The sequence below is a fragment of the Morchella sextelata genome (assembly GCF_020137385.1).
Source record: "Morchella sextelata strain SCLS chromosome Unknown scls_3, whole genome shotgun sequence".
NCBI lineage: Eukaryota > Fungi > Ascomycota > Pezizomycetes > Pezizales > Morchellaceae > Morchella > Morchella sextelata.
In genome coordinates this window covers 1,332,038-1,359,983 of record NW_025408618.1, presented here as the reverse complement: position 1 = coordinate 1,359,983, position 27,946 = coordinate 1,332,038, and the positions used below count along the sequence as shown (strand labels likewise).

At 47.2% G+C, this 27,946-nt stretch overlaps 5 protein-coding genes across 5 annotated transcripts; 3 read left to right on the top strand and 2 right to left on the bottom strand.

The window, feature by feature from the left end:
* Nucleotides 1-1,012: 1,012 nt before the first annotated feature.
* H6S33_009184 (uncharacterized protein) lies at nucleotides 1,013-2,613 on the top strand (the record flags this gene model as incomplete). The annotated part of the gene is made up of 2 exons (XM_044840551.1): nucleotides 1,013-1,162; nucleotides 1,219-2,613. The coding sequence occupies 2 exons, from the start codon at nucleotides 1,013-1,015 to the stop codon at nucleotides 2,611-2,613; spliced, it is 1,545 nt and encodes a 514-aa protein (XP_044697999.1).
* Nucleotides 2,614-5,919: 3,306 nt separating this feature from the next.
* Nucleotides 5,920-7,844, bottom strand: H6S33_009183 (uncharacterized protein; the record flags this gene model as incomplete). The annotated part of the gene is made up of 6 exons (XM_044840550.1): nucleotides 5,920-6,035; nucleotides 6,096-6,188; nucleotides 6,251-6,664; nucleotides 6,722-7,123; nucleotides 7,178-7,571; nucleotides 7,653-7,844. The coding sequence occupies 6 exons, from the start codon at nucleotides 7,842-7,844 to the stop codon at nucleotides 5,920-5,922; spliced, it is 1,611 nt and encodes a 536-aa protein (XP_044697998.1).
* A 4,366-nt stretch (nucleotides 7,845-12,210) lies between these two features.
* On the top strand, nucleotides 12,211-13,327 carry H6S33_009182 (uncharacterized protein; the record flags this gene model as incomplete). The annotated part of the gene is made up of 2 exons (XM_044840549.1): nucleotides 12,211-12,284; nucleotides 12,352-13,327. 2 exons carry the CDS (start codon nucleotides 12,211-12,213, stop codon nucleotides 13,325-13,327), a joined length of 1,050 nt encoding a protein of 349 aa, XP_044697997.1.
* Nucleotides 13,328-14,032: 705 nt separating this feature from the next.
* On the bottom strand, nucleotides 14,033-19,804 carry H6S33_009181 (uncharacterized protein; the record flags this gene model as incomplete). Its single annotated transcript, XM_044840548.1, has 5 exons — nucleotides 14,033-14,064; nucleotides 14,119-14,716; nucleotides 14,773-16,895; nucleotides 16,953-19,468; nucleotides 19,548-19,804. The coding sequence occupies 5 exons, from the start codon at nucleotides 19,802-19,804 to the stop codon at nucleotides 14,033-14,035; spliced, it is 5,526 nt and encodes a 1,841-aa protein (XP_044697996.1).
* Nucleotides 19,805-22,344: 2,540 nt separating this feature from the next.
* On the top strand, nucleotides 22,345-27,795 carry H6S33_009180 (uncharacterized protein; the record flags this gene model as incomplete). The annotated part of the gene is made up of 4 exons (XM_044840547.1): nucleotides 22,345-22,634; nucleotides 22,755-26,303; nucleotides 26,357-27,630; nucleotides 27,692-27,795. 4 exons carry the CDS (start codon nucleotides 22,345-22,347, stop codon nucleotides 27,793-27,795), a joined length of 5,217 nt encoding a protein of 1,738 aa, XP_044697995.1.
* Between the last annotated feature and the right edge of the window lie 151 nt (nucleotides 27,796-27,946).

Below are 27,946 nucleotides of genomic sequence, written 5' to 3'. Positions count from 1 at the left end.
GCCATACTACTGGCCACTTACAGTCTCCTCTGGGTCAATGGCGAGCCTGGGCCAACGGCAATCACCAAACCAGCCGGATAAACGGTGCAGGATCATGCTGTCTCATTTGGATTTTATTCTCCACGATTCTGCTTGTTTGTTTTTGTGGGGATGGCATGGACGAAAGTATCCGGACGGATTACTACATGTAGGTTCGCTATTGACCTGGAAGGAACGGTAATCAACTAATTCTGCAATCTGATACTTAAATCCATCAATCCCACCGTACTTCTCGCCTTGCCCATTCACAAGTGCCTGTCTACTTCCTGCTGCTGCCTGTCATCCCTACAGACCGTTTCCCCATCCTTTCCTTACATATGCAAGCACAGCCCCCACCAACGAAAGCTGCCTGGCCACTAGCCACTCGGGCGTTATGTAAGGCCGCACCCCGACTCGCCCTGTGTAACGCGGGCCGGAGTTAAGCATTTTGCTGTGAGCGCCACAGGGATGCTGCTGTGCGACAACACCTCCACGGGATTCCGATACACCACCGAGACGATACGACTGCCTCTAGCTACGCCCAGCACCCCCAGCACCCCCAGCTTGCGTGTGAATTGTAAACACACACGCATCCATCCACAGCCTTCTCTCTCCAGCATCATATAGATCACTTTTGATTCCTCCCGAATACACACACACACACACCCATACCCTTCTAGAGCACTCCGGACTGTCATTCCTCCGCCTGCCGCGTGTGTTCCAGTCGTTCTTCTATTCCTCCGCTCCCCCACTCCTCCCTCCTTATATATATACCACGGCCACCACTCCCTCAAGTGGCCCTTAGAGCTCACCTCTTCTAGCAGTCAAGCTGCGTCCACCGCCCCACCTCTACTCTACAAACCTCTTTAGCCTCTCGTCGGCATTCTCTCTTGGATTCACAGCTCCGTTCGTCTTTACCCGCATCGACAGCCACTACTCTCTCTTCCGCCGTCACCAACACGGGTTTATAGCCCCGAACCCACCCAACGGTTTCATGCCCGAGGCACGAACCCAGCAGAGTCCCCTCGCCTCAGGACGAGGGGCAGAGACCCAAGGAACTGCCACTGCCGATGCCGGAAAGGCCGGTATCAGGTTTCCAAACAACCTCTTCCCCCTAGGATACAAGGAGGGGTTCAGCCAATGGGTAAGCTTTTACAACACAGCTCAATTTGAGCTTCCAGTAGCTAACAATGACCCCAGTGGACCGCTGTATCACCAGCAGCCGCCGAAGCCGCTGTCTTGGGCTTTTTGCCATTCAACAAAAAGCCTCTTCCAGCGCTCACGCCCAGTGACGGTAATGCCGCCGCCACCGCCTCGCCACCCACGGCAGACCCATACGGTCCCCGCGAATGCGCATCCAATATGGTGCCACTCTCGGGCAAGAACCGCATCATGAACGAGTTCAGCGTGACCCGCACCGGCGAGGGAGAGCCGAAGCACCATCTTGTCATGCTCCACGGCTACGGCGCTGGGCTCGGCTTCTTCTACCGCAATTATGACATGCTGTCGCGGCGCGCTGGATGGAAGATCTGGTCCCTGGATCTTCTGGGGTACGGACGCAGCTCGCGGCCCCCCTTCTGTATCAGCTCAAAGGACACTGAGGGCAAGATCACCGAAGCCGAGGATTGGTTTATCGATGCCCTGGAAGAATGGCGGAAGATCCGCAAAATTGAAAAATTCACCCTGCTGGGACATTCGTTCGGAGGGTACTTGTCTGTGCGATACGCACTCAAGTACAAGGACCGGGTCAACAAGCTGATCTTGGCCTCGCCCGTCGGTGTCCCCGAGGACCCCTATGCCGTCCGCGAAGACCTCCCAGACGCAGCGGCAAAATCAAACCTGCAAGACGAGTACATGCAGACGCAGGAGGAAGCCACCCGCTCAAACCCCAACATTCCCGACACCCTCAAGGTTCCCCACGACCCCGGAAACAACACGCACTCCCGCTCTACCACAGACCTCCCCTCCTCCTCCACCACCACCCCTGCCTCCAGCACCCCCGCCGCAAAGCCAAACGCAAAGCCCCGCAGGCCGCTCCCCAAATGGCTCGTCTACCTCTGGGAAGCCAACATCAGCCCCTTCAGCTTTGTCCGCTGGTCGGGCCCTCTCGGCCCCCGCCTCGTCTCCGGCTGGACCTCGCGCCGCTTCTCGCAGCTCCCCGCCGAAGAGAGCACCGCGCTCCACGACTACGCATACTCGCTCTTCCGCCAGCGCGGCAGCGGCGAATACGCGCTCGCATACGTGCTTGCCCCCGGCGCGCACGCGCGGCGCCCGCTCATCTGGGCGGCGCAGAAGCTGGTCGGCACGCCGAGCGTGTGGATGTATGGCGAGATGGACTGGATGGATATTGCCGGGGGCTTTGCGGCGGAGGAGAAGATTCGCAGTACGCCGATCCCGGAGGAGAAGGCGGCGGGGTATGTCGGGGGTGAGGAGTGGAGGGGCGAGAAGAAGGGGATGGGCGGGGAGGCGAAGGTGCAGATTGTGAAGAGTGCCGGACATCATTTGTATTTGGATGGGTGGGAGGAGTTTAATGAGCTGGTGGGCGAGGAGATGAGGGATGTGGAGGTGAGGGAGGGGACGAGATCTAGGGACTGACAAGACAAGACGAGACAAGACCAGGTCCGGAGAGGCAGCAGTAACGGCAGCAGCAACAGTAGCAGCAGCAACGGTAGATAGTGGGTTATATATGTAGTGCATGATGCATTTTTTCTTTCCTTTTCTTTTCTTTTTTGTTTGGGACTTGGGGTGTTTTTTGTGTGGTTTATTATATACCAAAGTAGAGTTGTTGTAATAAAAGGATGGTCTACTTTTGTAATCTTTTTTTTGGCTTCTTGACGTTGGTGATTCGAGTGAGTTCGTGTGGTTTTGAGAGTTCAGTTGTAAAAAGAGCACTCTACTCCGTTTTGGGTAGTACCAGTGCAGGGTACAGCGGGGCTTGGCAAAATGCGTCCGAGTGATAACGGGTGAATGGAAGCCCTACACCCTATGTGCAGTAATAGAAGACCCGCGACGACGATCTTTTGAGTAACAACTGCAGGGTAGCATTGTTTATAAGGAGAAATCTCTGATAGACTAGCGGAAGAGAGAAATAATTAAAGCCAGGGCGCTCACTCGTAATGAGTTTCTATAGCGATGTTTTTAATTGGGCACGTCTGTGGGACATGTGGGATCACTCGTGTATTTCTTCTGGGAGTGTAGGTTGTCATGGCAGGGTTAGGTGTCCCTAGCTAGCTCGCCCCGCCTTAACTATTACTTCCAGGCTGCTGAAAATTGTGTGGGCGAGTGTGGTCTAGGGTAGACGCCTCGTCAACGGAGGACACCGAGTGGGTTGAGTCCCCATGACCATCTGTATATAGGTCATAGGTTCAATCCCGAGGGGTGGGAGTCTATACCGGCGTTATGTGTAATAAATGGCACTAACTCCCCTGAAAAGCATATTCTTCGGCAAGACTTTTTGTGTTTAAATTTATTGACATTTTTTTCTGGAGCTTATTGCTCGTAGGCTAAGCCTGGTATCGATCAGATCTCTGGCCCGTAACCGCAGCCTGATTATCTTAGCTTCTCGCTCATTTGGCTAATTATTGGTCTCCCTCTCCCCCATGGTCAGGGCCGGATGTAGGATTAGGGTTTAGCAAAACCTTTTCAGACCATATTCTTTCATAGTCTAGTAGATTTATTGGCTATTTTCTAGAGCTTATTGGGTGGGCCCTCCTCGTGGGTTAGTATAGTTAGGTGTAGTATCGATTAGATCTTTGATTGGCCCCATAATCGCAGCTTAAACTACATGTAGCTTCTCGCTTATTATTTGGTCTTTCCCCATTAGCTCATCGTTAGACTCCATTCAATTGATGGTTAGGGCCGGATATGGGGCGAGGGTTTAGCGAGATTTTTCCGATTTATATTCTTTTATAAAATAGTAGGTTTGAGGGAGCAGGGCACGCACGGGGTTGAGGTGTTTCGTGTTGTGCCTGGTCTTGGGCGCTCGGGCCGTTATTTTGGAAAACGTTCTTGTTCCTGTATCGCCTAGCTAGACCTACATGTACATGCAGCTATGCGACCAGAAAAAGATCTACTACCCTCTCCCTCCTATGCCGTAATTGTTTATCCCTCTTTTCTTTTTACTTTCACTGCAATCCCTTTTTTTTTTTTTTTCAGTATATTTAGGTGGGGGAAAAGAGTCAGAAAGATCTCGAGACTTGTTTCGAGGCCTCTAGACCTTGTCTTGTCTCGTCCCACGTGTTAGCCCCTAGGTCTCGTCTTGTTTTACCAAAAGTCTCGTGCCCATCACTACTTCAGGCACCACTGCAGAAACACCGCATCTTCTACTCAAATGACGAGACTCAGAGTTAGTGGTATCCTAGATTACCCAGAGGCTTGAACGCGCCGTAGTGGGCGATCCGTAGGGTGATAGACCTACGAGTGATAGGTCATGAAGCAATTCTCCTAGTACGACGTATAGTTTTTTTTTTTTTTTTTTTTTTTTTTTTTTTTTAAAAAAAAAAGACAATAAATAATAGAAACTACCAGCAAGTCATTGATTCTTGGCTGATTGAGATGAAGCTATATCAGGCTGACTCGTTAAGCTCATGAGCTGTGCTAACCAAATAATTAGAGTATGTGTTGGCTTTGTAGCTAGGGGGCGCGGAGCACCCATGACTTTCCCAACGTAATATTTAGTGTGGTAGATGTGTATTGGGAAAGTCGTGTCTGAAAAGTCGTTTTCTCTACATGGTAATTTTGTGTTCAACGGAAAAGGGAACCATGAGTACCTACAGGTGTAGGTAAATGTGCCCAGCGAATAGAATACATTTACTAGGGCGCCTAAACTGGTTAGATGCCCTCCGACCAGCCTTGGCGTCCAAATATCATTTCTAGCAAAGAATAGTACTCATAGGCGAGCGGTCTAGTGGTTCTCTGCACGACTCGCCTGTTGGACACCGAGTGGTTTTGGTCTTCGGGGCTGTAGATAAATCATTTTGAGTCCTTTACCATTTCATTTGTATAGAAAAAGGGATAAATGAATTTCCTGGGCTATTAAAGCTACTTATTAGATCTGTAGAGCGTGCGAAAAAAACTCATTGGATATGGGTCACACTAGGCTGAGACTTAACAAAGCCAAAACCGCACAAACGGCAATAACATCCAACACAGGCCTAGGACCTGCCAATGTGATTGATCTAGAACTCGGTGGTGTGCATTATTTCTTGTCCCATAGGGCCAAGTATCTGATAACTTCTATGAGTTTGGGGTGATACTCCGCTGATGGGTCAGGTTTAATGCACAATAATAGCTTCAGGAGAAGCCATCACACGTTCTGCTTGGGAATATGATAATCGAGACACTCCAAATAATTCACATTCGTTGAAAATTGTTCTCGTCTTGCCCCTCACCGCTGAACGAATCAACCGATTGATCAATCAATCAATCAATGCCCGGCGGCTACTGAGAAAAGAGCCGCTCCACGATCCATGGTGACCACTGGACCATATAACAGATAATTAATCACATAAGATGAGCCCGGAGAAAGAAGTATTATGAGTATCATAGTTGGAAGGTTGTATGTACATAATCAATCAATCAACTAGCCAGGCTACCCGGGTCCACACAATTAATGAATTGTCAATCAATCAATCAGGCTACCCGGGTCACAAACGGTCACTCGCTGATTGTGGAACCAACTATCTTAGGCATATAAAAAAGCAAAAAAAAAGAAGAATGACTTTTTATTAAACAGCAAACCCGCAACTCCGGTCGTCAAAATACATGCTATCCATACCCAAATGCATTTCCCCCTCTTGAGTATCCCATCATGGTAAAAACATTAAACAATAAACAATACATATTCATCATTAACAGAACAACAAAGGAAAACCTCATGATAATCGGATCGTAGTAGTTTTCTCAAACGTCCTGGTCAGACTTTGCATACTCAGCACGTGCATCTTCTTCCTGCTGCTGCTGTCGTTTCCTTTCAAGAAGGAATTGGCAGAACTTGGAGTTATCTCTGATTTTTTGTCCTATGAATACCTGTTAGCGGGAGGACATAGTAGTGCTAAAAAAGGAAGGACATTACATACCATGCAGGATGAACAAATATGGAATGATCGACATCAACACAGCAGCAAAGCCGAGAAGACTTGATGCCCACGGTATTGTCAATTTACTATACACTACACGTACCAAGCATCAGCATACATTACTCCAGATTCATCGAATATCAGGGAAGACTTACTATTACCCGCGAACAGCGGAAAAGCTGCTCCTACCATACTTCTGCACATACTTGTTGCCGCCATCGCTGACGCCGCATAAATCTCATATGCATCCGTGAGATAGTTCAAGAACGCCGTAAAGATGATACAAAATCCGAAGCCGAACGGAACACCAGCAAGCATGGGTACAATCCAATGAATATCAGAACGAGCTGTCCAGGCCTGCCAGAAAAGGGATGAACAGTAAATGAGGCCCCCAAAACAGGCGATGGGGAGGCGGCGGTACTCGGGGCTGATGACGCGGGTAGGGTCAGCACGGGCAAGGCGGTTGATGTATTGATCCCAGCCCATGGCGACAGCGCAGGCTAAGCCGGCACCGACAACGAGAGGGAGAAAGGCAAGGCCGGCATCACCGGGGGCAAAGCCGTAAATGCCTAGTTGGAGTTAATATCATTGAAAAAGTTTAGAGTGTAACTTATTAAATAACTGACCTTGAAAGATGAGGGGGTAACTGGTAAAAAAGAGGTAGAAGGTTCCGTAAAGGAGGGCCAGAAATATGCTGGTTAGGAAGACAATACTTTCCTGCCAGAACATTCGGAATGGACGGGTTAAGGTTGTCCCGAAAATGCTCAGGAGGGAACGTTCATCAAGTTCGAGGGGTGCAATAGCATCCTTATTGCCCGCTTTTCTCATCTTCTGCGCTTTTCGTACAAGGAGGATTGGGCCATATGTCTCTGGGCAAAGGAATAGTAGTGGGATGAAGGAGACTCCGGCAACCATTACACCGAGCCAAAAAGCCATGCGCCAACCCGCAGGTGAGGCGGAGATATAACCAGTAATAAAAGGTGCAAAGGTTGGTCCGACCATCGTGAAGGCGCAGAATAATGCCATGGCTGAATGCAGTATCAGTATTATGAGGTTCATGGTGGATGTCTATTATGACTCACCTCTTCCTCTCTGTACTGGGTCGTTCCAGATATCTGCTAATTGACCCCCAACAACGCTCAATGGTGCACTAGCACCAATCCCTGAAAGAAATCTGAACGCGAGCAAAGCACCTAGATTCGGAGCCAGAGCACATCCTATGGACATGAGAGTGAACCACGAGAATGCGACGACAGAGACCCATTTTCGTCCATAGAACTCACTGACGGGTGCAAAGAATATTGGGCCGACGACATAACCGATCAGGTAGAGCGAGATGGTCAGAGACGATACAACGGAACTCGAGATACCAAAATCCTCTCGAATAAAAGTAATTGCACCGGATGGCAGTGATGAGGCGAATGTTGAATTTGATACAGTGAGAATTCCAATGAAGGATATAAATGTTTTTCGTCCCTAAGGTTGTAGTCATCAGCATTCATACTGTACTGTCGTCATGGAGCTGAGTGATGTAATCAATGGACTTCAGCAACGTACCATGGACCAGTTATACGGGTTTTCTGGATCACCAGGCGCAAAATACACCAAGTTCAAATTGGGCTTCTCATCAAACTTCTCATCCATCTTTTCAGCTTCATCTGGCATGGGCTCTGAATAATCGGTGTTCCCTGGACCTGACCAATGACTAGGTCTAATCGACAAGGACTGGGTGAGCTGTAGTTCGGCCATTGAAGAAAAAAAAAAGATATTATTTCACTTCACGATTAAATCAAGAAGCACCGTCGTACTAATGAAAAAGAAAGCACAAGAAGAAAGTGCTTCTGTTGAAGCCAAAGCAATTGCGTCAACACAGGACCCAAGAATGAAGCTGTTGTTGTTGAGGAAAGGAAAAAAAAACAAGTGGACTTGTCTGTTGATAAATATTGCCTCCATGGCCACCTTGGGACACTAACAAGTTACTCACTTTCTCAGTCAAAAGTTCAGCATTCGGTTATTCGGCACGGGCCGGTTGGGTTTATTTTGCTTTATTCAAGGATTAGCTACAATGGGCCGCCGTCATACATGAAAGTTCCCACTTGTTGGGTGCGTATACCACTGTAAGTAGCTGTGGAATATTTGGCCAAGTTGAGTAGGTCCATAGCTATGGGACCTTGAGTATTTGCCCTATGCAGTTAATTGACATTTCACACTACGATAATAGTGGATCCATGAGTTCTGAAAAACAGGAATCCCCCTAGAGAACAGAGAAGCTCTTATTTTTTCTTTCTTCTTCTCTTGATGTTAACTCCGCACCCATTTGTAATTGGTAAGTTACTGGGAGGGTGGGGGGTCGTCCCTTTCTTCTGGAAAATATCTGTGTTCCACAAGGAATAGTTAGAAGTCTAGCTAGAGCCGCAAATGCCGCTATCAAGTGCCGGTACATACCCTATCCCTCTCGAAAAAATCCTTAAAGCTGACCGTATCATCTAAACAGTGAGGTACAGTCGCGTATGTTCCAATAGAATAGCCGTAAAGTAGCTCCGAATTAAAATATATTGGGCCTCTTCTTTTGTTCTTTAGACTCGGGTGTTACCGAGGGCCAGTAACCAAACATCACAGCCAAGAAACGCCTGCATATCAGGCTGATGGCGCCAATAAGATTCGACTTTCGGGAATCCGTCCAGCTGCCCCGAGCTTGTGATTGCAGATAGTTACCTAGTATGAAACGAGGTATGTAGAGTACAGCTCTGTATGGCGTATGTATGTGATGGCTGGGTTCTGCTCAACAAGTTAGCCAGAATGTCTATGTAAATACTCCACCGCCCACAGTGATATTATTATACCTACTACATGTAACCATATACCTCGCCTGAGCGTATCGGCAGTGTGATGGGGCTCAGGATAATGGAGAATTATACCAATGCACTGCGTCAAAAGATAACCACCGGCAATCCTCACCGGCGCGGAGTAGTCAGGAGAAAGAGCCCCCCGCCCCCAAACGCCGTTCATCGAGAAATGTTGTTTGAGGAAAACCCCTTTTGGAAACTAGAGGATAGATGGCAACCGATCCTCAAGAAAATATAAAGCAGAGCAGTTGTGCTGATTTATCTAATTGATCAATACATCTTTACTTACCTCGCAATTATGCGATTTTATTTTGCTTTGGTTAATCCCATTTGAAAACGCGATCGAGCCTGGCCCTTGCTGGGTCTGTCACCCACAACGGAATATCTCCAGCAGGTGAGAGGAGGTGACCGAAGTCAAGAACCGAGTCGACGATCTTAAGGAGCGCATACTCTACGTGCCCAGGTGCATGTACCTTCTCTGCATGCGCCGGGGAACAGAGCCTCGGGACGCCGCATCAGATACTCTAGCTCAGTAGAGGCTTGTATGCTGCTTTACCGGTAGAGTACATGATACCCAAGTTACACTTTATCGCAGAATCTGATGTTGCATCGAACTCCGTAAATCCCCCAAGACAAGCATGAGCTGGTTGTGGAAGTCATATGCTGTGATCCCATTCTTGCATATTCGTAGCGAAGAGATCATGTTACAGATTCCCAGCAGCCAGTTTCTCTGTACTCGGTGCGGAGGCCGGGGAACAATCCACTTCTTGGAGGTGTAGGAGGACAGTGAGAGAAAGAGAGACGATGTTCAACTCTGATATTATTAGTGATGGATGGAGGATCTGCTCTGGTATGTACTACATGCACCCCAGCGCGGCTGAGGATACTGTATGCAAGTATCCTAGAACTGCCAGGCAATACTTATTTTCACATAACGAGGGCAAGAGACGAGAACTGCGTTTGTTTCAGTTTGCGGATACCCACAGATAGAGATACCCAAAGCTGTCAGATGCTGAACTTGATACCAATGCACCCTCCTTTCAACGACGTTCGCGTCCATCCCGATTGCGGACCCGAGTGCTGGTCGGTGTCTGGTGTTCCCGACTAAACCGCAACCACGGGCGAGCCAATCGGCAACTCCTACGGAACCCATCAACCTTGTATTAATTTTTAAAGCTGTCTCAAGCTTGGACCTTCATCTTGGTCTTGGCACCAATCCAAACTACGGCACATCTGGAACAAGCAAAGAAAAGGCACACACAGAGAGCAAGAAAAAATCTTTCACTTCTGGGAAATAGAGAGTTTAAGCCACCCGACTTTTTGGCAAACAAAAAAGATCGTCGGACAAAAAAGATCAGCGGTCTAGGGTCAAAAGAGCAAAACTAACGCAGGATTGGGAATCTTTTACGCCCCCCTCCATGTTTTTTTTCGAATTCCTTTCTGCTAGCTGGGATCGGTGGTTTTGGGGGCAGAAGACCTTTATTCCATCACGGCAACTTTGCTATCGAACCTCCATGTAAAAGGTTTACCCTACACAAACAGAATGTTCTAAAGATCACCAGCAAGGGTACCTGGCAACTCCCAGCCACGCCATCGGTCCAGGACCTCCTTTCCATCAGCTTCCCTACATGCTCTAGCTACTTTACTCTGGAGTCAAGCTAGGTGGAGCAGGTAACCAGGTCTTGGGCCTCAAAATACCATAGTATGAGCTGGCTGTCCAAAAGACAAACGAGGATGTTATCGTGGCGATAAAGGGGGGCAAATGTAAGTATGGTTTTTCGTATGCATATCCGTTGTCGGATACAAGATACGCACAAGGAAATAGGCTTCAACGAGCTTCTTTTGGTCCTTCAAAAGCTTAAGGGGCCGGTTGGCCGCTGGCTGGCGAGAGCGAGAGATCGATCGACAACCAGCCTGACGAGTTGCGAGGCTGGTACCTAATCTAATCAATACAATATCAAAATCAAAACCCGTTTTACTTTCTGTAGCTCCCCTCCCCCACAACCTAGTGGGGGATCTAGAGTACCGCTCCTTTCACACATACATACCCGTGCTCTCTTGCGAAGAAGTCCAGAATCCCATCACAATTGCATGCGCGACTGAGTGCGGGATGGAGAAAGGGAGGCCGTTTGTTCGATCGAGTAAGGCGTGCGAACCTGTCTCTGAATGCATACTAGCGGGGGATCAATGCTCATCTCACTGAGTTCCCTATAAAAGGCCTCAGGGGATTGCTTTGCGGAGGAAGAGTAAACATTCTTAAGCGGAGCTTAATCTTCATCGCATTTAATTTACTTACGCTATTACGAATCCCTTACGAGTCTTTTTGATACAATTTCCCTCCAATTCGTGATACTCGCAATTATGTCGTCGGAACCAACTCAAGGAACAGCCACAGGAATAATTGTCGGCGCAACTATCGGTGTCACGATCTTCATGATATTGATGTTTACAGTGTGGCACTACTATTCGCGGAAGATGCATCGCCCAAAGGGATTGCCGCCTCTCGGGAGTGAGGATATGAGCTCGAATGAGAGCGCGAGTGTGGTGTAATGCCGCGCCAGTAACGGTGAAGGGGGAGAGGGGAGGAAGGTGGAAACGATTATGAGAGATGTCTTTTGTGATGATGGTGATGTGTGATGTTTAAATCTGAAAGATTTATGAATTGTAAGAATATTGGACGAGGAGGAGAGCAAAAAAAAAAAAAACAGAAAGAGTCGTGTGATAAGCCAAGGAGGGACGATTTGTTAGAGCGCTTGTTTTCAAGCCGATTGATCATTGAAGGTATGTACGCTGTCTATTTGTAATCAACACCTCAACTTAACCTAGATCAACCAAGTAACCTCTACTGTAGTCAAAACAAGAAGCTAATTGGCAAGACGGGCAATTTATTGCCCGAATTTCTTCACGGATGTAACGAAGCAGACTATCTCCGGTAGGTTACAAATTGTACCCTTGTTGAAAATTGCTCTTGGTAACTGAGACTAACTGTAAATAACAGGGCACGCGGGGGATGGCGTCATTGTGGAGCGGACAACATCGTGAGAATACCAATTGGGTTTGGAGATAGAAGCGAAAAGAAGTGGATCGAGGGGGACGAATGGGCAGCTTTATAAATCCGTCATATACATAGCTACATAGGTGGCATTTTCTATTTAGAACAAACGTCCCCTTAATCAGTTCAACAACACTGTACCTACCACATACCTATATACACCTCATATCAATACTATAATCCATCAATCAACCAGCTCAACCTCATATCTTTCAAAATGTCGAACACAATGAAGGAAGTTACCGTCTTTGGTGAGCCTTTCCACGCTGAGATTAAGGAGGTCCCCATCCCGTAAGTCGATTCAGTACCAATCCTATAAATTGTCAAAGTTTGGGTAAGTAGACTCACAAACCACCAGTTCTCCCTCCGCCGATGAAGTCCTCGTCAAGGTCATCTACACCGACAGTAACCCTAAAGACTGGAAATATCCTATCATGACCAGCACCCCCATGAACCCCGGCGATGACATTGCCGGATACATCCATAAAGTAGGCTCCAATGTGACCGAATTCAAGCCCGGAGACCGCGTTGCAGCCTTCCACGTCATGCTCTCTCCCCATGGCTCATATGCCGAATATGCCATTGCCCCTGCAGCCACCACTTTCCACATCTCATCAAAAACCTCGTTTGAGGAGGCCGCTACAATTCCTCTCGCAGCCATGACCGCCGCATTGGCGCTCTACCAGCAGTTCAGACTGCCACTCCCATGGCTCCCAGCTCCAGAGGGCCAGAGAAACCCACTCATCATTTATGGAGGCTCCTCAGCTGTTGGCGCATTTGCCTTGAAGCTTGCAAAGCTCTCAAATATCCACCCTGTTATTGCCGTCGCTGGGTCTGGAATCGACTATGTCAAGTCCCTCGGAGCGGCCGACCACATCGTTGACTACCGCAAGGGCAACGTCGTTGCAGACCTGAAGGCCGCGCTTGGGGACGAGAAGTGCTACCTCGCCTTTGACGCTGTCTCAGAGAAAGGGTCATTTGTCAACCTTTCAGAGGTTCTCCAGAACCCTGGTGGCAAGATTGCGTTGGTGCTCCCGCGCAAAGAGGACTACCAGGAGATCCCGAAAGGAATTGAGCAGATGAGGACCTGGGTTGGATCAGTACACAAGGGCAAATTCCCTGGTGATGTTGGTGAGGGAATGGGGGATCTGGACTTTGGCTGGATGTTTTACAGATACCTGGGACGTATGCTGGCCACTGGAAAGTTTTCCGGACATCCGGCGACGGTGGTTAAGGGTGGGCTGGAGGGCATTGAGAAGGGCCTTATTGATCTCAAGGACGGAAAGGCCAGCGCAACAAAATACGTGTACCAGGTTGCAGATGATAAGTATTAGAATGACTTATGGTGATGATTTCGCGGGCGGGAGGTTGTAAGATTATAAACTTGCTTGTACAAAATAATTGAGTAAATACATCTTGTAGATGATTACATGCATTTACTCTCTCCGAAGGGAATTTGTGGTCTTGGTACAAAGTACCTACATGCACTTATATGTACGTTGTAGGGTGTTGAGCTCTTTATGTTCATGTGTATACAAGGAATCCAATGTATTTCACCAGATGGCAATTATGCTCAAGCTAAATAGAGGGCGAAGGTCATGAGAACATCTGAATAAGTAGTTGGCTGCGCTGCATAGGCACTCAAGTGGGATAGATAGGGGGAAGGGGTGGGACAAACAATCTATGTAAACAATAAAACACATGGTCCATTACAATCAATAACAGTATAAGAAAAAAGAAAAAAGAGAGAGAGATTCCCAATAATAAATGATATCCAATATCCGCCAGCTACAGTACTAATTGCTATTCATGGTATAGAGATAAAACAATAGTCAGAGCTGATGTTACAATGAGACACAATGGAATACAGAAAAGAAAGGATAAATAAACACGCTACTCCAAATCCATGCATAAAGACAGCGAGAAAGAACATGAATTAGTTACCGCCCAGAAACAATACTATCCCACCGTTTTTTCTTTCTATTATGTCCAATCGTGAACCACTAACTCATCACTGCTCTCTTGGTCATAATAAAACCCTATAAGTTTCCACCCAGAATAGCTTCCGTAGCTGCGCACAATAGGTTAGTAAATATGTCAACAAAGCGGCCTTAAGTGGACTTACCAGAATTAATATACGCCCTTCGTGCATCCAAGCTCATTCCAAACTTCCTCTCCAGTTCCGCCTTGATGCTCTTCTTTGTAACAGTCATTAAGTCTGCGGTCCTAAGGATTTCCCGGATTTCCGCAAGAATGGCATCGTCACTTGGAAGGTCAATATTTGACATTTCCATTTCGCCATGACCGAGGTAGGTAGATCCCCGCTGGGACATCATTTCTGAGGGTGCTATGCTCATGCGGCTTTGATTGCGGATAGGAAGCTCTAGCTGTGACATCGGCCTACTTTGGTAGCCCCACTCGGATTGTGTTGGGGCATATGATTTGGTAGCGTATGAATAGCCAGAAGCCTCTGAGCGAGTATCATCATGACCACGGAGCGTCTGTGCTTCCCAGAGACCTGCTTGATAATCTTCCCACTTCTTGCGAGGAATGCTGGCCGGATCAAATTTGCCTTCATCTGAAATGACAATCTTTTGACCTTTTTCACCAGTGACAATACGGGTATTACCCCATGAGAAATCGTCCATGTGCCAGAAGGAGTAGAGTGGGAGCGCAAAACTGAAGACCGGGATAGCAATGACGTAAAGGACCATCCATCCGATCTATATGCTAGTAAGTACCAAATTGTAAAAGGAACAAAGTAATAGACTGCGCTTACCATTTCCCACTTCCTCCTGAGGGTGAAAATAATTGCTTGTAAACCATAGACCGCCGCGAGTAGGATGAAGGCCATCATCGGTACAACGGATGAACTGGTAGCAACCATGACAATGAGGTAGACAATGTAAGCCACAGTGACTGGCTGGATGATGGTACTCAGCAAATCAAGGAAGACAACAAATCTCATCGAAAAACAACAGAAACCACATAGTTGCTGCATAGGCATCAATTCCATGAGATTGTGTAAGGTTGAATTGATCCATCTACGACGCTGAGACATGAAAATGCTCCACTCATCAGGCGCAATAGTCCAAGCATGTGCGTTGAAAATGTACTTGGTCTTGTAATTGTTATGGTGCTTCAGGAGAAGGGTTGTCAAGTAACGATCCTCACCAAGATGCAGAAGATTCTTCATGTGTAATGTATCAACACGGATTTCTGAGTAGGCTTCAACGACCTCCTTGCTGACGAATAACGGTTTTCCACTCTCGGCGGCACGGACACGATACATTGAGAAACAACCGGGCAGACAGGTAACAGACCCAAACAAACTCTCAAATGCCTTTGCGAGATTGTGAGAAATGTAGTACTCGTATACCTGAATCATGGTGATAAACGAGTGTTTGGCGTTGGTAAGTCCGGTTTCTCCACAAAGGGCAATAATTCTCGTGTCAGCAAGGAAGGCAGCGACCATGCGAGTAGCTGAGTCGTTGGCAACAACAGTATCGGCATCAATCTGGAATAGAAACTCATAAAATGTCGGGTTAACTCCAATGATGTTCCGGATCTGATGGTGCATTTCTAACTCCATAGGACTCATGGGCAAGTTGTAGTGAACGCGGTTCAGGAATCTCATGAGGATCATTTGAGAATCACGCTTTCCACGGTTACCAGGCTTGGAAACTTCTGATGGCTTTCCAACCTTGACGACAACAAGGAAGGGAACGATATGACCTTGAACCTCGAACAGTCCTGAATAGACTTTGCCCATGTTGTGCTGTTTCATACCCTCTCCGAGAGACTCAAAGCTCAATGGTTCCGGATCGACATTTTCTGCGACACCAAGGATGTCCAAAACGATACGGGGAGTAGGCCGATCGTTTCCTTGACCGATAATCATGCCGTCACAAATGACAACCAAAAGCTTGCGCTTATCGTCGTACTTCATCCTTGCAAGAGATTCGATTGCACGGCGGAGAGACTCTTCATCTTCGGTATAGGCTGGTACCTGGCACATGACAAACTTATCAAGGTTCTCCGGCATAGTTTTACGACCGAACTGAAGGGCAGCAAAGAACTTGAACAGAATGACACTAACCATCATACCTGAGATGGCAAGCAAGAGGTACGTAGCAAATTGACACTGAGGGGAGTTACGGGTATCGACGTTTCCAACATAGAAGAGGTTATCAAGGCAGACCTTCTGGCGTTTCTTGAGGTCGGCTGACATTGGGAGTGCATTCCAATACTTGGTGATATCTTCACCAGCACGACCTGCGAAGAGATCTCTGACTGAATCATCCATAAAATCGGTGCTGATGGAGGGAATATCAATCTCAGCTCCATCTTCTGGCCTTTCGATTCTTCGTCCACCCTTATTATAGTCTGTCATGTCATAAACACGGTCCCCGATGATCGCGATGTTGTTGCTTTTGTCTGCAAGCGTTCTAACATATTGAGAAGAATATCCGATATTTCCTTTCTTGTAGTTGGCCTTAAGAACCATCATTTGTTCAAAAAACCAATCAGGACGAGAGTCGTTCCGGAAAGCCCTGAAATCGTGGTATTTGGCGTTCTTATCAATCGTTCTATCGGATGTAGCGTTCGTTCCCTGGAAATCGAGAGTAACATATGGGCTAACGGATCCAGTGACACCATTGCACAGAGCTGAGACCTGGACAGGAAACAGAGAAGTTGCGTCCTTCCCACCATATGCCAGAAGATTCTTTTGAGTGACAAGAGTAGGGAAATGAGCCGGAACAAATGAGGTGAGATCAAAAACAACACCGCGGATTGCGATGTAAGCGGTGTCTTCCATGTGGTTTTTCCCGCCACTGTGCGATTGTAGTTCCTGAAGAGTGAAGACGTTTTGCTTGGGACAAATGAGTTGAGGAAAGAAGACTGCGAGTGGTTAATAATCATTACCAAACAATGGGACTATTCGAGATGCCAACTTACTCAGGAAAAAGACCGACAACAAGCACATGAACCAGATCATGAAATTGATAGCAAGCTTTTCTCGCCACGCTATTTGAATATCCTTTCGCTTCATACCTCCAACCCACCGGAGTATGAAGTCTGGAATGAACCATGTAATGGCCCACACCATGAACATCCATCTCTTACGACCTGGTGTTACCGGCAGCTCTTCGATTTCTTGCTCTCTGGCAGCAGCACCCTTCTCTGCCATCTGTTCTCGAGTATCGAAATTCTTAAACATATCGCCTGAGTGGAAGGCAGACGCTGCGGCTTCGGATCTCAAATCATCCGATTTGGCAAAATAACCCTTTCCAGTCTCTCCAGTACCGTAAATGTGAGTGCCCAGTCCTCCGGGACTAGGAGTTCCATGTCCAGGAATTAACCTCACCCTGGAGTCCGAACCTCCAAACAAACCGCCGCCTCGGGCAGTCTCACCTACAGGCGTCATAGGTGTACTCCCTGGCTCCTCGCCATCACCCAAAAACCCTCCAGAAGCGTATCTCTTAGCTCCAGCATGTTCACCTATTTGTGCAACTTCTGCCCAACAGTTCTCACTCAAAAAGATACCTGTAGCACCTACTCTAGCTTCGTTCATAGACCAATTCCTCTCCTCGACCACAAGCTCTGCCTTTTCCTTTTCACTACCAACAATATTGCTCTCTGGTTCCGCGAGGCCCAAGAACTCACCGAATGGCAAGAAGACCGAAAAGTCGGCATTTCGTATCCTTTGCGAGATCTCGGCAATTCCAAATGTTCGGATTTGTGTTCGCACGCACTTAGAATCGAATTGGTTGGCGATTCTTCTGTCGTTGGGTTTGAGACAAAATACGAAATAAGGATTTGTGTTCGTTCCAGTGAGAGACCTTGTAACAGTATCCAAGGCACTAACGAATTGAGCGGCTGCACCTTGATCTGATGAAGGGGCTGATACGTCTGAATCTAGGTTTGGAGTCTTAGACTCCCCCACACCTTTGATATTTGGTCTCTCGCCTTTCTTACGCATTACGCTGGGCATTCGCAAGGGCCGTGATGAAATTTGTCCCTGCATGATTGCAGTCTTTTCACGAGGATGCTGAACTGTAGTGACAGCTTTGCTGCTGAACAAATCGGTTATAAAGTCACTCGTTGTGCCACGGAACAGGTTCATGAGATCTCCAGAGATGACTTCTCCGTTCTCTTCAATGAGGCTGGCGACTGGGTATTCGACCTCTCCCGCAAAGTGCTTGATGGAGAAGCTGTTTGCAGCGGAAGAACTGCCAATGGTAATAGCAGCATTATTCTTTGAATCAAATCTCTTCTTTAAACTCTCAAGAAGCTGTGTGTCGGTCTTTCCACGTCGTGTTTGGTCGTCAAGAATACTAAGAAGCCCGTTCCCGTGCTTCAATAACCCACGAACCGCATCTGAATTGTCGAAATAGCTTGTGGCAGTGACACCGACTTCCTCACTTTCGAGCTGCTCGGCCTTTCTGTCGAAGAAACTTTGAAGGCAGAAATTGTATAAGCTCTCTGTTGCAGCGTTGTTGAGAAGTTGATCTAGAGTGCTGCCAGTAGATGATACTTGAGAGAAACCAGGGAAATCGATGATGGAAACGGTGTTGGCAACCGCATCCTCAACTGCGCAAAGTCTTTCGTTGGCAGACTCGATGATCCAGGCTACAAGGAGCGAATATAGGGTCCTGGCCAGCTCATCCGCATGGGCTCTGGCACCTCTTGCATCCAGCATAACAGTGACTCTCTCGCGGTTCAGGGTTTTCGTCTTATAAGATAAGCTGTTCTCCATAGCCTCCTGACTAACACCCAAGAAGGCAGCAATTACGCCCAAGACGTCCTTGTTCTTTACGACAACAACTGCGTCGCCCCCTTCCATTGCACCCGAATCTTCTCCTTTTGCCATCGTAGCATGGGAGTTTGCAAACTCGAGTTGACCGATATGGAGGATAGTTGCGAGCATCTGGCAAACCTCTGCAATCTCTTGTCGAGGGAATTCAAGTTTTCTCAGAGCAGTCTTGAAATGTGCAAAGCCCTCCGCATCATTTATCCCAACCTTGAGTTGCGTTGGGTGACCGAGATACCTCCACCTCTTTTGACCAGCTCCATTCCTCATCTCCCCGCTGCTATGTCTATTTCCCGCAGCAGATGTGGCAGGGGTATTCAACCCCAAATGCGCCTTTTCGGCATCCGATGTACCTGCAAGAAGATAGTAGAGAATATGAAAATTGCGCTCCCCAGTGGGCACACCAGCAACACGAGAACGCTCTAAACGATGATCCAAAAGCTTTCCTCCGATCAAAGTTTGAGATATATTGTCATATTGGAGTTCAAGAAAGAGTCCCGCCTTGGATGCGGTAGGTGTGGTGAGTGATTTAGTCGAAGTGAGGGAGTCGAAGAGAAAGCTGAAGAGGGATATTTTCTGAGATAGTGGGGTTGATGTATAAGAAAGAAGATGAGACAAAAGAAGTGACCTCAAAGTTGTCTTCCCAGCACCAGATTCACCACTAAAATGCGCAATTAGTCCTATTCGTGTAATGACGCGCAAGAAATCATTGGTAAACTAAACTAGAGGTTTTGACTTACAGAAACAGAACAGCTTGATTCTCTCCTCTTCCACCAAGCCGTCTCCATATACGACCTGCCAATGCCTCCAACTCCACACTAGCGGCATCGGGGGCGGTATAAGTATTCAAAGCAATTATGGCATGAGAACTGATTGTAGCAGTGGGCAAAGACAAGTGGAAACGGGAAGCCAAGTGTGCTGTTATGTGAGTGTCCGACTGGAGATGAGCCGGCAACGAGGGTAGTGACGGCTGCGACTGGGGAGTTTGTTGTGCCATGATGGGCTAAAGCTTGACTACTACACAGTCGAGGGGGATGGCAGCCCCCGAGTGAGTAGATGTATTAGGAAATTAATGAAACGCCTATACTACAACGGCGATGATACTGAATATGATGAGGATAGGTTGGCAAAAACGAATAGAGTCGTTGTGGGGAGTAGGAATGTTTAGAGGCGGGAAAGAGTAGGACTGACAAGGCGGTTCGTTTCTAGTGAAGGTCGTGAAGAACAAAACCAAGGAGGTGGTAGGTAACGTGGGAATAGAAAAGGAGTAGTAGGCCGAACAACACCAGCAAGAATGCAATATATGCAAGCGAGCGTATGAGAACAACAAACAATAAACGAAGGTGATGAAGGGTACAATCGAGCTGTACTCAATTAAACCCGAAGACACAAAGAAGTAGCAGCACAGCGAGTAATGCAGCTGGTTGAGAGGAAGACGAAGGAGAAAGATTCACAGAGTCCACGATCGATAGTAATTATGCCCAAATCCAATTGTTTTGCCTTGATGGACGGAAACTGATTGGTGTGACACCTTTTGCCCTTTTCCGTTTCTTCCTCCCTGGCGAGACCTGGTCAGCTAATTATGCGCCTTAGTGGGCGAGAATCCCACTCCCTCTGAAAATCGCTCTTGTTGTTGTTGACCTTTTCCCCTTCCTGGCAGAAAACCCTCTAAAATATCTATATACCCCTGTTGCTCTCCCTGTGTTCCCGTTCGAGTCCTTTCTTTTGCCACACCCTCTTGCTGTCATATGTTTTTGTGGATATAACCTCCTGCCTGGACCCTTTCGACGAAGAGGCTCCTATTACCCCCAGTCCCAGTTACTGATTTATGATCACGATACTAACCCGAACTTTGCCGTAACTTCCTCCGAGGCTTCCAATAGCTATCTATATATGGGGCCACAAATACGAGCATCTGCTCTTCACGAATAAAGCTAGAGCAGGTGTGTTAGTGCAGAGTGTTAAAAGTGTTACTTTCTGGCTGAAAAGCTATGTGAGTAGGTAGAGTATATACCAAGTCAGGATGTTGATCAGCACCCCGACCTTCCGGTTCCAAAAATAGGGGCACTTTAAGGGAATTACTCTATCTACTTACACCACCCATGTCTCACATATCTTTTCTTCAAAACATACATACACAAACCTCTTTTCTTTTTCCCGTGTTTCTTTTGGGACTGACGATTCCAGAGTGAATCGCGCACAGTCCGGCTGGTCGAGTACCCGACCGAAACAGGGGTAGCTGCCTACTTGGGAAAAGCCCTCTCGGTCCAGGGGACATTCTATTCGTCATATAATCCCAAAACCAAAGTGGCGTTATATTTAGAACAGCCAGCAGGTCAGCGCAGGAACTGCTTTCGGTCTTGGCTAACTCAATGCTTTGAGTTTGTTTTTCTTACACACATCTCACTTGTTTGTTTATTTATTTTGATTTCTATCTATCATGTGTTTTTGCACTTGACGAAGGTCACATTACTTACTAAATCTGAAAAAAGAGTAGTCACGATGCCTACAATTGGGGCTGTACAGTAAAGAAGCTTTTTTACCAAGAGTAGATGACCAGATTAGTGACAGGAATTATGAGCCGTGTGTATTCCCAAATGGTTAGTGAATACATGTATGTACATGTATGTTACCAGAGTTTTAGGTACGACATGAATCAAAAGAAAAGAAGCAAAATTGGTTAGGTATTTTGTTCAGTGCCTGCAGGTATTCCACGCTAGAAGCTAAATTTCAATTGATATGCCAGTTGTGCGGGAGAATCAGAAGCGGTTGGAACAACCGGTACCTAGTAGGTGGTAGGTAGTGTCTCTTCTCTGTTCAGGATAACATCCAAGCGGTGGCTACATTGATTTTGCCAATCATCTATTTTGCCCGGGAGGCAAACAAAACAAAAAGGGAATTAAAAGACATAAGCAAGACTAGAAACGAGAGTTAGAGTGACAGTATGGGAAAGAAAAAGAGACAGAACATTCCATTCTTCTAGAGTAACCATCCCATTCTCGCAGCTCGCTCTGCAACCAAAATCTTTTCCTGTCTATCTTCTATCCATCTACACTCGTTTACTTTACCCCCACCAATTCTCTGAATCCATTTGATCTGCCTCTTGTAGTCCCTCACTTTGCTGTTGTGACTTGTTCCTATTTCGGTCCAGCTGAGGAAAAGGGGAAAATTACACTTGTGCTACTGCTGCAACTTGCTTGCCGCAGCAACCAAAACAAACACCACCTCCAGCTTTATTATTAGTTGGCAATCGTGAACATTTTCTTCTCGTTGTCGTATCACATCAACAACTCATCCGCTTGCTTGGCCCATAACCTTATTGGACTTTTTTGGTTGCCATTTTTCAGCTATTCGTCTTTGATTTTCTACCCCCTGGTTGTGTTGTGTTAACACCGGTAAATCTGGTGCTTCTCACTCACAGAAGGTTCCTCCTTCACTACTGAAGTGAATTTTGCAGTAAGATCTCTCTCGTTACATTGAATTTCATTACTATCCAAAGTCTAGTAGATTGACACCGATTTCAATAGCTTCTCCACAATGTCGTTCTCGAATAGACATTCCATCTACTCGACGACGTCTGCTTCACCTTACGCCGCGAATCAACAAGGCGGAGGGCAGATCACAACCTCGTCTCTACTTACAGCTCTTCACAATTCTTATCAATCTGGCCAACCTCACAGTCTCGATGCAAGCACAACACTCGTCGTGAATTCTGGAAACGGCCTCGGCAATGCAGGCTACGGCGGTGGGGTTATTGACGAAAATGTTGGAACAAGAGCTTGGGAGCATGCCCGGAGACGAGCAGAGGACCAGACTATTTTACTAGCGTAAGTGGACCCTTCTTGGTTTTTGTTAGTCGAGATTTTTGGGGTCTCCGGTATCCTTCAAACGACCCAACCCAAAAATCACACCAAACCCTTTGTTAATATTTGCTGACATTGCTATAGATCTCTACATCCCCACTCGCCTTCACTTTTAACCCCGATTTTGGGTACACTGCCCTCACCACCAGACATTCTTACCAACGCTCTTGCTCTCATTTCAGCATTTACATCTTGCCTGACGCCTTCATCTCCATTCTCTGTGCCGTATCATAATGGTTTGGTGGTCTCTCTTCAGCTATCTCTGGCCGGGAACATCACAGGAGCCCACATCTCCCTCTCAACCGCCGGGATCGATACTGCCAATGGCCTTCTCCAAATACCTGCCAAGGACGGATATAGGGCTTTTGATGTATTTTACTATCTTCTATCAGCAGCATCCACGCCTGCTGAAAGGCAAGGTCTCGGTCTACAAACACCTGATAAGTATTCACTACTCGCCCGAAGTGGGACCTACTACCTTCCAAGCTATCTGCCCACTGCAGATGACTCAGCAGCAGCGGAGGACTGGAGAGCAAATCTTAGGGCTATCGGGGTCAAGGGGAGTCTTCTTAGGGGTCTTCTCTCAGCGCTTGCTGGTATTCTCAAACTTGGGAATTCTGTCGGACTTTTGGTAGATGAAGATGTTGTTGAAGAGGTGTGCGAAGATGTCTCTGGCCTTATTGGCATCGAACCCGAAGTGCTGGCAAAGAAGATGGGCGACAACGAGAGAGAAGCATTCATCGCGGCTGTCTATGAAGCTATTGTAGAATGGATTGTCGCAAGGTCGAACGATGCTATTGCCGCCGACTTCGAGGCACGGAAAGAGAATGAGTCAGGCACAGATGGAAGTGAGGGCGATACCGTGCAAATTAATGTGCTAGAGCTGCCTGGTGAAAAGATGGCGAAGGCTCTATGTCTCAAAGGCGTGTTCGACGACGAAAGTGGCCTCAATTTAGAAATGAAAATGGACGGAGTTCAAATGCCCAGTGCCAACGGTACCGTGGTCAGGGAGATGAAGACTGCATGGACTGAAGCCGAGAGTGCGGGCCTCGTTGGTATGAGTAGAGATAGGGAATACGAGCGTGATAGAAGGGAACAGGTTATCGAGAAGGGCGGTCGTGAGATCGAGGAGGGTGGATTTCTGAAGGAACTCCTATTCCCAGCCGAGTATGGACGGGATATGGACTCTATCAAATTTGATGCTGTGCAGCTTCTTGCAGCCTCTCGAGTCTGGTGGCATTTGAACCTGTCACCTTCAGAAGACCCGACCACTGGGCAACAGCCAGCTCAATGGGCTGCTGCTGCTGTCAGTAAGCAGTTGCGGAGCTGGAGACTGCCCGAATGGGGAAATCGCAGAACCAAGCACCTCGATTTTACTGCAGACTTCGATTTCGACGAATTCTCGGTAAGATACGCTCCTCTTGGCTGCACTGGTGGTCGAGATGGCGTTGAGAGCTGGGTTATCGAAAGAGGCTGGAGCAATGGTGAAGTGGTAGTAGGAAATGAGAGGGTATGGATGCGGGAGGGAAGTTGGTGGGAAGCAGAGAATATGCTCGACTTGAAACAACCAGTGCCAGGCATGATGGGCATGGGGGCCGCTCCTATGGACACCGGTTACACTACAAACACCAACGGGAGTGGCTACTTCGCCATGGGCGGTGCCCAGCCTTTGACACCTGGCGCATCTAGAGATAATCTTCTTCGACAGAGTACCATGAGTGGAGCATTGCCTGGAAGCTCGCCTCTTGCTGCATCTGGCGGCGAGGGAGATGGTCCTGGAATGTCAAAATACGACGAAGCCTACTATTCTGGAAAGCTGGACCCCGAAGCTGCCGATCCCAAGCACATTGAAGAGCAGCCGACCTCTAGAACCCGTAAGATTTGGGTCGGTGTGGTGTGGGCTGTAACATGGTGGATTCCGAGTTTCTTACTCCAGCACGTTGGCAGGATGAAGCGGCCTGATGTCCGAATGGCTTGGAGAGAGAAATTTGTTCTTTGTCTTTTCATCTTCTTTTGTAACGCTGTCGTCGTGTTTTGGATTGCTGTATTTGCCAGAATGGTCTGTCCGAATTACGACAAAGCTTGGAATACCAAGGAGGTTGCAACCCACACAGGTGAAAACGATTACTGGGTCAGCATTCGTGGTTACGTCTATGATATGACCGATTTCTGGACCCTCCAACACAGTGACAGCAATATCGAGACCACCAGAGACAATATGATCGACTTTGCCGGTCTTGATCTTTCTGCCTACTTCCCGCCACCTATCTACCTAGCTTGTCCTGATCTCGTTAGCGACCAACTCGTAACCATGACTTACAATGATTCCTCCACAGTACAAGAATTTTCCATTGGTGTTCATAACTCTGGTCCTCGTCTTGCTCAAGATACAACCTCCGAGTTGCATTCAGCCAACTGGTACTCTCAAAGATTTTTACCTTTCATCAAGGATTTCAAAAAGGGTGACCTTGTCTGGGATCCAAAGGATATTAGGAAGACAGGAAAAGCAGACAATAAACCATGGGGTATCATCGATGACAAGATCTACGATCTGACAGATTACTTCACTACCGCGGATCTCCACCCCAATACTGGTGCTGCTGGTGTTACTTCCTATAACTACCTCGATTCGGGGATTGAGGATTTATTTCAGCAGAAACCAGGTAGCGATCTCACCAAGGAATTTCATAAACTGGGTAACAGCACTATGCGGGCCCAAAACTTGAGATGTATGACCAATCTCTTCTACAAAGGACGCACGGATTTCAGGAAAACAGCCAAGTGTCAATTCAACAGTTATATTCTTCCCATCTTCGCTGGTATCGTTGCAGCTGTTATTCTAGTCAAGTTTTTGGCTGCGCTTCAGCTTGGTTCCAAACGTCGTCCGGCTCAACAAGACAAGTTCGTCATTTGTCAGATTCCTGCGTATACTGAGGGCGAGGATCAACTTAGGAAGGCACTCGACTCGCTTACTGCCCTGAACTATGATAACAAGAGGAAATTGCTTTGCGTGGTATGCGACGGTTTGGTGGTTGGTGGTGGTAACGATAGACCTACTTCGAGCATCGTTTGTGACATTCTTGGTGTTGATCCAAAGATTGACCCTCCTGCGTTGCCTTTCAAATCCGTTGGAGATGGAAGTGCTCAACTGAATTACGGAAAGGTTTACTCTGGTTTGTATGAATACGAGGGATGTGTCGTTCCTTACGTCGTCATTGTCAAGGTTGGAAAGCCTTCAGAGCAAGGAAAATCAAAGCCTGGTAATCGTGGTAAACGTGATTCCCAAGTTCTGCTTCTCGACTTCCTTAATCGCGTCCACCACCGTACTCCTATGTCTCCGCTTCAACTTGAAATATTCCACCAAATCAACAACATCATCGGTGTTGATCCAGAGCTTTACGAATATCTTCTCATGGTTGACGCCGATACAAGTGTCAAGGAAGATGCGTTGAACCGTTTGGTGGCTGCTTGCGCAAACGATGCAAAGATCGTAGGTATCTGCGGTGAGACTAGTTTGGAGAATGAGGAAAGGTCCTGGTGGACTATGATCCAAGTTTACGAATATTATATCTCTCATCATCTCGCAAAGGCTTTTGAGAGTTTATTCGGATCTGTCACTTGTTTGCCTGGATGGTAAACCCCTTTTACGCCCCTTAATTAACGTATATATATTGACTCTTTGTTAGTTTCTGCATGTATCGTCTACGCACTCCTGACAAGGGTCGTCCTCTTATCATCTCCAGCAAAATTATTGAGGAATACTCTGATGGGTGTGTCGACACACTTCACAAGAAGAACCTGTTGTCTCTTGGTGAGGATCGTTATCTTACGACCTTGATGACTAAGCATTTCCCGTATATGAGCTATAAGTTCATTCCAGATGCCTACGCTCTTACTGCTGCCCCCGAGACCTGGAGTGTTCTGTTATCCCAAAGGCGTCGATGGATTAACTCTACCGTTCACAATTTGGCCGAATTATTCTTCCTCAAGGAGATGTGCGGTTTTTGTTTCTTTTCCATGAGATTCGTCGTCTTTTTAGATTTAATCGGTACCATCATTCTTCCTGCCACCTGCGTATATTTCGGATATTTGATCTATCTTATTGCCAGCAAGACAGGACCACTGCCTATCCTGTCACTGGTTATGATTGCTGCCGTTTATGGTCTCCAGGCGATTATCTTCATTATAAAGAGACAGTGGCAGCATGTTGGATGGATGATCATCTATATCCTTGCGTTCCCAATCTACTCCTTTGTTCTCCCCGTTTACTCCTTCTGGGCCCAAGACGATTTCTCATGGGGTAATACTCGTATCGTTATTGGCGAGAGCGGTGCCAAGAAGGTCGTTGCTACTGCAGATGAAGGATTTGATCCAAAGAGTATTCCGCTGCAAACGTGGGACGACTATGCGACTCAAAACGGACTTCCTGGTCGTCGCGGTGGTGCGCCGGAGAAGTTTGACGGTGCTTATCAGGACGGCGTTGAACTTGATGACATGCAATCCATGTACTCTTCTGTTAAGCCGGCCTCCACAATTCTTACTGGTCTTCCAAATATGGGCGGGCACCCTTACATGCCACCCCATTCCCCAGCCCCGTTCAACAATAACAGGCAGTCAACTTACTCGGCTTACACAAACTTCAACGATCCAAACCACCACCAGCAGCAACGTTTGATGTCACTAGGAGGTATGAGCCAGAGGGATTATTGGCAAGATGGTCCTGCGAACAACCGCCAGAGTGCCATGAGTACCGGGTTGCCAAGCACTGATAACCTCCTCTCCATGAACACCCCTCCACCAAGAGGACCTAGTCGGAGTCCCCTTGGATTCGCTGGAAGCAGACCAGCAAGTACCATGGACTTTATGAGGGCTGGTGGTGGACCAGATGATGATTCGATCATTGAAAGTATCAGACAAGTCCTAAGAGAGGTGGATTTGGAGACTGTTACGAAGAAACAAGGTTTGTTCTAAATTCTTTCTTAGAAACACTTATCGTTTATCAATTGCTGACTCTCAATTAGTCCGTGCGTTGGTGGAGCAAAGATTGCAGACAGAATGCCAGGGCGAGAGGCGGTCATTCTTGGATAAACACATTGACACTGAGTTGGCAAACTTGCCAATGTGATTTGTCAAAATCATATGAATTAGTTTTTCATTCATGGGCGTTATCCTATCAGTATTTTTTCAATTAATCTGTGCATTGTGTTTGCTTTACTTATCTTTACTTTTTATGTTTTACACTGGATTTCATATTGTTAATGCGTTATTGCAAAAAA